General features: G+C 30.7%; 1 protein-coding gene across 1 annotated transcript in view; it reads right to left on the bottom strand.

Moving 5' to 3' along the window:
- Positions 1 to 217: 217 nt before the first annotated feature.
- Positions 218 to 7,923, bottom strand: part of LOC106790559 (serine/threonine-protein kinase 25-like) — a gene marked incomplete at its 3' end in the record, with an annotated part of 36,297 nt that continues 28,591 nt past the window's right edge. Inside the window, 7 exon segments of the mRNA XM_014755543.1 lie at positions 218 to 450; positions 639 to 986; positions 1,272 to 1,557; positions 2,193 to 2,338; positions 3,599 to 3,784; positions 4,549 to 4,706; positions 5,029 to 5,194. Of these exon segments, the coding sequence (XP_014611029.1) occupies positions 218 to 450; positions 639 to 986; positions 1,272 to 1,557; positions 2,193 to 2,338; positions 3,599 to 3,784; positions 4,549 to 4,706; positions 5,029 to 5,194 (1,523 nt within the window).

The raw sequence follows: 7,923 nt of genomic DNA, 5'->3' as shown, positions 1-7,923 counted from the left end.
TAATCAATCTGTACTCTTGTATAAATCTTTATTCGATATATCAAGAATATTTTCTCACAAATTAAAATAAGAAATTTACAGTATTGCACTGTATGTGTTACAGAAATGAGATTAACGATATAGATAAAAATTAAAAATATATATATATATATAATTATGATTGTAAGTGTCGGATAAAAGAATATGTCGTTTAAACGAAAAAAAAAATCGAATTTACCTCAAAATAACTTTTTCCATTAGCATAGAAAGACGACCCTCCGAGTGATTGGCCGGAAGCAATGATTTAAGAAGTTCCCTGATAAGAGCTTCGGTCATTCCTGGGGACGTACGTTCAGCCATTTCAAAGGCACCACGTAATTCTTCTATCGCACCACCATTTTTTCCAACGCCACTTCCACCTTCGCCGTTATTGTCTCGCGCGGAATACTGGTGCTTTCGTTGAAGCTTGATCATTGATTAAAAAAAAAAAAAAAAAGAAAAAAAGAAGAAAAAAAAGAAGAAAAAAGAATAAAAACAAAAAAAAACAAAAGGAAAGAAAGAAACGTTACTTAATGTTTCATTTTATTTTTTGTTTTTTTTCTTTTTTAAAATGTGTGATTAAAAAAAAAATTATATTTATATACACAAAAAATATATACCTCTGATAAGAGGGGTAAGACAACGGTGGAAAGGGCAGCACTTCGTGGGTGTTTAAGTTCTTGCGAACTCCTTGGTCGTTGTTTTTCTTCACCAGATCTATGGTCGACCATTGGTACAACTGGTACATCCGGTTTACTGTTTCTTTTATCTCTCGTAGCAGCATCCCCTCTTTCTCTACCTTCCCTGTCCCTTTCTCTGTCTCTTCCATCCCTATCCCTTTCCCTGCTATCCCGCAATTCTTTTGGCTCTCTCAAAGTTGATTCTCTACTGGAATCACGGTAATCTCGTTCGTCTCTTTTCTCTCGGGTGTCAATTGGTGGTGGTGGTGCAGCTTCGTGTGGTCTCAACTACAAATAATATATCCAATAATATATCAAATAAAAATACAATTTTTTGTATTAAGCTTCACACAATCTTTTAATAACACTGTCAACCTACTTCATTCGTTCGTTCTTTATTTCTTTCATACATTAATAAAAACTTATTTAATGATTTACAAAAAATATTATATTATATATCACAATCTCGTTGTGACCCCAAATATTTTTGTATAATTGAAAATACATGAAAAATTAAAATACGAATAAGTTTTGTCGTTATCATCGATCATATTCACAATGATTTTCACTTACCGGTGTCGTGTGCTTGCTTTGTCCATCACGTAGGGAATCTCTAGAATCACTTCTGTAATGATTCAAGATAGATTCCTTAGGTGGTGATCGCGAAGCACCATTCGCGTGTGGTTTAGTTTGTTGATTATGATTCGAAGACCTATGATTCGGTGTATGAGTTACGGTCAACGAGGTAGGCTGTTCATCCAATGGTAACATAGGTACTACGGACCCTTTAACTCCGTGTGGACCCTTCACTGTCATTATCCATGGCTCATCCATGTCGCTATCTTGCTTGGATTCTTCCCTATAAAAGATCGAGAAAAACTATTATTTATTTATTTTTTTTCTTTTTCTCTATTATTGCAAAACCTTTCGAAATTATTCCAATACACCACCCCAACATCTTAATTTTTCTCTAATAAGAATTCTATTATATATTTTCAAAAAAAAATAAAATAACGATATATTCTAGCATCGTATAACAACAGGTAACTTTTTGGTGAATATATATTATCAAATATTTATATAAAACGTTAAATAAGATCAAAATATACAAATTATTTTCTTATATCAAAAGAAACGATTTTTACGCGTAAAACTTATTATTATTATTTATTGATAGAAAAGTGTGTGTAGGGGAGGAGTAAAATAATATAGAAAGTATACTAAAAAGTTCACTTTTTGGTGAATATATATTATCAAATATTTATATAAAACGTTAAATAAGATCAAAATATACAAATTATTTTCTTATATTAAAAGAAACGATTTTTACGCGTAAAACTTATTATTATTTATTTATTGATAGAAAAGTGTGTGTAGGGGAGGAGAAAAATAATGTAGAAAGTTAATTTTAGTTTCGTTAACGTTTCAAAAAAAGAGAATCTTATTTAAGATGACGATCATCTTTCAAGTAAATACATATATATATCTACTCACGAGTCTGAATTCTCGCTTTCCGTTTCGGACTCCTCGCTGCGTTGTGACTTCCACTTCTTGTACCTGTCAATCAGGTCGATCAAGTACGAGTTCTTCTTCGCCTTCCTTATAAACTGAAACTTTAACAGCTCCTTCGCCGTCGGCCTCTATATGGTAAAGAACAAAGAATATCCAATGAAAAATCACTAATGTTGAATTAATTACATTTTTTTTTTTTTTATACGTATATATACAAAACATCGATAATGAGTCACATTAATTAATATTCGTAAGTAGTACAAATTGACCGTTGTCAATTTGAAATACAATGAAATTTATTCGGTAATTTTATGTACGTAACACATTTCACAATGAGTCATAGTAATATTCTTAATAGTATAAATAATTGATTGTGTTAATTTTAACTACAATATGAAATTTATTCAATAATTTATTATTTAATCTAGTATTTTCGAATGTTTTATTATTCGTATTTATGATTATAGATGTTTTCTTCGTATCGTAGGTGGATCGTAGTAAAATACAAATGAAAATATTCATGAGAGATAATATTTAAAAATAGTTGAGAAAAATAAAAGGTGTAGCGTTATCCTAAGAAAGTTTATAAAAGAAAAGTAAACGAGTATTACAAGTTGTGGTACGTCGCGAAATAAAGATCGTCACGAGTTTACACACACACACGTATACACATACACACACACGCACACCGGTTTCTAGAGAAATTGAATCTCTTCGTGGTTTTTTCCCATTTCGATACGCGTTCACTTTAATTTCGTTCGGTATTACGACAGTGATCGTTAAACTGCGAGAGAGGAATTTACTTTTCTACTCGATCGAATATATCTTTACTTTTTATTTCTTTTTTTTTTTTCCTAAGAATATTCTCAAACAAAAATAATATTAATTTGTATTAATAATGAAACAATAACAACAACAAAATGTTCAACGCAAATTACGAGCCAAGATCATTGATTTTTGCATTTTAAATATAATAGAAAAATTATAGGAAGTACCCCAAATTTGTTCGTTTTTACCATCCGGAAATAATTATGTGAAAAATACTTTATATAAAATAAAAATTATATTATAATATATATAATATAATATTACACAGTATATATTTTCTATGCAAATGATTGTGATTGTAAAAAATGCGTGCGACGTTTATTATTTTTTTAAATAATATCTAGTAAAAAAATAAAAACAAATACGCGTACATATTCAAATAATTATACAAAATGTCAAGAGAACACTTTAAATCTTTTACGTAAAATTAATACAATCTTTTAATCATCGATTATTTAATAGAATCGCACATATTGAACATTATGAATATATATCCCATCGAATAAATGATTATTAATAAGAAGATTTAATAAAGAAGGGTGATGAATATTGGTACTTACGTTTTCGGGATCCTTATTTAAGCACGCCTCGACGAACTCTTTGAATTGTTTCGTGTAATTTCCAGTTAGTTGAGGTGGATTGTTCTTCGGTATAAGGAAAAGGACCCTCATAGGATGTAATTCGCTGTTGGGAGGTTCACCTTTTGCCAGTTCGATCGCCGTAATGCCGAGGGACCAAATGTCAGCCTGTTAGGAAGAAGACGAGATTTTGTTCTATCTTTTTTTAATTTGACTTTCTAAAGTAAAGTTACCTTTGCAAGGTGTTAACGAAGGTGCTAACGACTAACCTAACGTATTTCTTCGAAGTAACGGGTTAAGAGTTAAAACTCTTTGCATTATTACTTCGAGAGAATAATAATCGATTTAAATAATAATATACAAATCGTTTATATATTAAACGAACAATTATATCAACGGGAATATTATTATTATTATCGTTATATTATTTTATTATTAGAGAGAGAGAGAGAGTAACGAGCAGATAATATAAATAATATAATCGATTAATAATTTACTTGTGCGAGATGTAATTTGTGTAAAAGAAAAGCAAAATAACAAAATAACAATTAAATTTCGTTCTCGTGCAATTAGTATTTGACGTTTGTTTCCCCCTCTTATTTTCCAGACTGTATAAATTTGAATACACACGCGATAGGTTCGTTGGATTTAAATTTATCCAACGTGAACAATTGAATTCTCAATAAAATATCCTGTTCGGAAGAGAGAGAGAGAGGTCTTCGGTAAATTTTGATTTCCACGATTAAACAAATGATTTTATAATCAATTTGATAGCACTGTACAAATATTTACAATAGGAGGAAATAACAAATGTTAATTGGATAATTCTAGATACAATTGGACGATAAAATGAATAATAAAACGCAACAAAATATTATTAAACCCCGTCGTAATCATCGTCAAATTTTACTATTAAATTAAAACTAACTTACTTTAGAATCGTAAGCAGATTGCTTAATAACTTCCGGTGCCATCCAAAAAGGAGTACCAACGAAGGTATTACGTTTGCTCGTGGTATTAGTAAGTTGGCCAGCAACACCAAAATCCGCCAATTTGACGTCACCCATTTCGCTGAGCAAAACGTTTGCAGCTGAAAATTAAAATTAACCAAATCAATTGATTTACATGTATCCACGTAATATGTATAATACATTTTTGTTGTTTTATTTTAACTTAAAAAAAAGAAGAAAACAAAAAGAATCACACATAATTTACTATTCTTCCTCTTTCGATTTTTTTGGTTCGATCTAACGAAAAAAGATTTTCATCGAGAGTGCAAAGGTTTAATATGGTTGGTTGGTTGGTTGGTTGGTTATTATTAGGAATACTATACGAATAAAACGGGGAGGGTGGGAGGTAAAGGTAAGGAAGGGAAATTGTCCATAGTAATCTCTCAGAGGAAAAATACTTACCTTTTATATCACGATGAAGTTTACGTTCACTGTGAAGATAATCCAATCCCTTGAGCACTTCGCGTAATATTACCGCAATGTGCATTTCTTCGAAGCTGCCGGCCTTCATCAAGTCCAAAGCCGAACCGCCACCCAAGTATTCCATGATAATCCATAATTTGGTACCCTGAAGAAGAAGAAAACAAAAAAACGGGGAAAAAATTAAAATAAGAAAAATAATGTATAACAAATTTTTACAATAAAGTATCATAGTTACGAGAATATATTTTTTCTTTTTTCTTATTTCGTTAAAAATTACGTTAATAATATCGAAGTGTATATAGATATATATATATCTGTGTATCTGTGTGTGTATGTGTGTTTTATGTATGTATGTATATATATTTGGGACAGTAGCCAATTAGCGGAAACGTTCCTATTTGGTACTTTATTTTCGTCTTGACCTTCCTTCTTCAAATAAACTCCACGGACTTCGTTCCACCCGATGTTATTCAAATTTTTACTATATAACGCAAGAATTATTCACAATTTTATTCACGTAAGAGAACAGCTCCACAAGTATATTCTTTTAAAGTTATTTTTATATCTTTTTTATTTTCTTTTTTTTTCTTCTTTTCTCCAACGTTCACGTTCATTAACGAAAATTGTACGTATTTAAAAAGAAAAAAAGGTACGGATAATAATTATCGATCGATAAATTTGTTCGAGCGACAAGAAAAAAAAATATATATATAAAAAAAAAAAAGAAAAAAAAAAGAGAAACGAGACAAGAAAGTAAAAGCTCTTACAAACGTGTAAATTCCTTCGAATTTTTTTACGTGTCACCACTTTTTTTTTGGTGATGTGATCGAACGAAGAAGGGGAATGAAAAATACAATCATCTCGTTCGAAGAGAGATAAATTCGAAATATTTTATTGTCATGTGTGCTATTTTAGATTAGGATTTAAATTATTCCTTGTGAGATATATAATCATTATTCACGACCGATGAGGATTAAACATTGTTTACGGGACGTTAAACTTTTATAATTATATCCGACATCGATGACCAATCGGTGTATTATCTTAGTCTTTGTTCATCGATGAGATGACAACAAGGTTTAACAGTAAGCAAAAGAGAGAGAGAGAGAGAGAGAGAGAGAGAGTATCTGACGTAGGAATTATCTAATAAATTTTATCTACGTATAGATATAAGATGGTATGTGTTATATACAACATTACTACAACAATGATAATATCTTCGATGAATTATCGCTCGTTAATAATCGGTGAATCGAGTCAGTGGTCCGTACAAGGATACTCAGGATCTTCGCACTTTGATCACTGAACATTGTTCATATACCTATACATATATATATAGATTAACAGATTCATTCGATCTACGTGAGAAACCCGATAGGTTATCACCAGCGTTTCTCAACCTATCGACTGCGAATTGACAACTATTATTTTATGCTTCATTATATCCAGCTAATAAATGAATGAATTTAAATGTAAAAGGTTTTTGTTTTTTCTCTTTAAGAACGTTTTTTTTTTGATAATTTATAAGAATATCATAGTTAATTGATTATCTCGTGATATTTTAATTATAAATGATTTTATTAACGATAATATAGTTCGATTGCAAATAATTAAGTTAACGCGTTGTGTTTTTAAATTGATTGTAAAATGTATAAGAAAGAATATTAATTTTATTAGAGTATATATAGATTTTATTCTATATATTCAAGCTATTATTACTCTAATATAATAGTATAAATAATTCAATATAAAAATATTTGAATATTAAATACTAGTCATTTAAATATTTCCTTCGATTGTAATATTCCAGGTATTCGAGATCGGAATGCGATTAGTAAGTAAAAACGTATGTTTTGGGTCACGCATTAAACAACGACACACCCATCTATCATAGATACAGGTGCAGGCAGATATAGATGGTATAAAAGAAAGGATAGATTTTCAAGTACAGATAACACCCCCTTTTCCTATAACACAGTAAATAGGTTTCTAGAAAATATCGTGTCGTGTGTGAAATCGTGTTTATATGATAACTCAGAGTTTCATTATACCACACACATCTCGGTCATTAGTTTTAAGATAATTTCATTCTTAAATGTGTTAAGCACGAAAACACTATGTTATCCAGTGGTGTAGATATTTGTTGTACAAAGGTTTGTCTCAATTTTCTTATCGTGTTAGAACGTAATCGTGTTATGGGGATGCTGGTGTTGTAGAAGGGTTGTATCTGTACAACCCCAGTTGTATCTGTACCTTCACATACAACACCGTTCGTTCTCAAACTTGATCCTACTCTTATCTTACCCCCCACCCTCCTATCGTGTCGTCATTTTTTTTCGTCTTTCATATACAGCAACACCTTTATGCGTTCACCTTCTCTTGCAATGTAGGTGACCATCGTCAACGTCGTTCACTTAACTTTCTTGCTTGCTTGCTAGCTAGCTAGCTAACATTACAAGGGTTCGTTGAACCTCATCTCGAATATCAACTCTTCCTCACCGAGAAGGAAAGACTGCTTTTCTTGGTTCACCCTTTATACTTTTTCAAGGAGAAGAAGGTGGAGAAAGAGGAGGAGGAGGATGCAGGAGAAGCGGTAAAGAACGGAAAGATCAGAGACCTCTCTTTCTAAACCGCAAATCATGTTTTCTCTCCTATATATAGTGACTGCTTCCAAATGACTTTACGTTAAAAATAATAATCTTATTGTAAACGAGACCAAAAAAAGAAAGGGGGAAAAAAAAATCACGAAGCACTAAAATTAACTCTCCCCTTTAACCACCTATTTTTCTAAGAGAATTTTTCTATTCCAATTTGATTTTATTCTTTTATATATAATATATTATATATTATTTATTATTTCATTAATATTTTATA

The sequence above is a fragment of the Polistes canadensis genome, unplaced genomic scaffold (genome assembly GCF_001313835.1).
Source record: "Polistes canadensis isolate GaletaPanama2010 unplaced genomic scaffold, ASM131383v1 scaffold_247, whole genome shotgun sequence".
Classification (NCBI taxonomy): Eukaryota; Metazoa; Arthropoda; class Insecta; order Hymenoptera; family Vespidae; genus Polistes; species Polistes canadensis.
The sequence above is the reverse complement of the archived record's forward strand: the minus strand, read 5'-3'. Positions and strand labels throughout refer to the sequence as shown.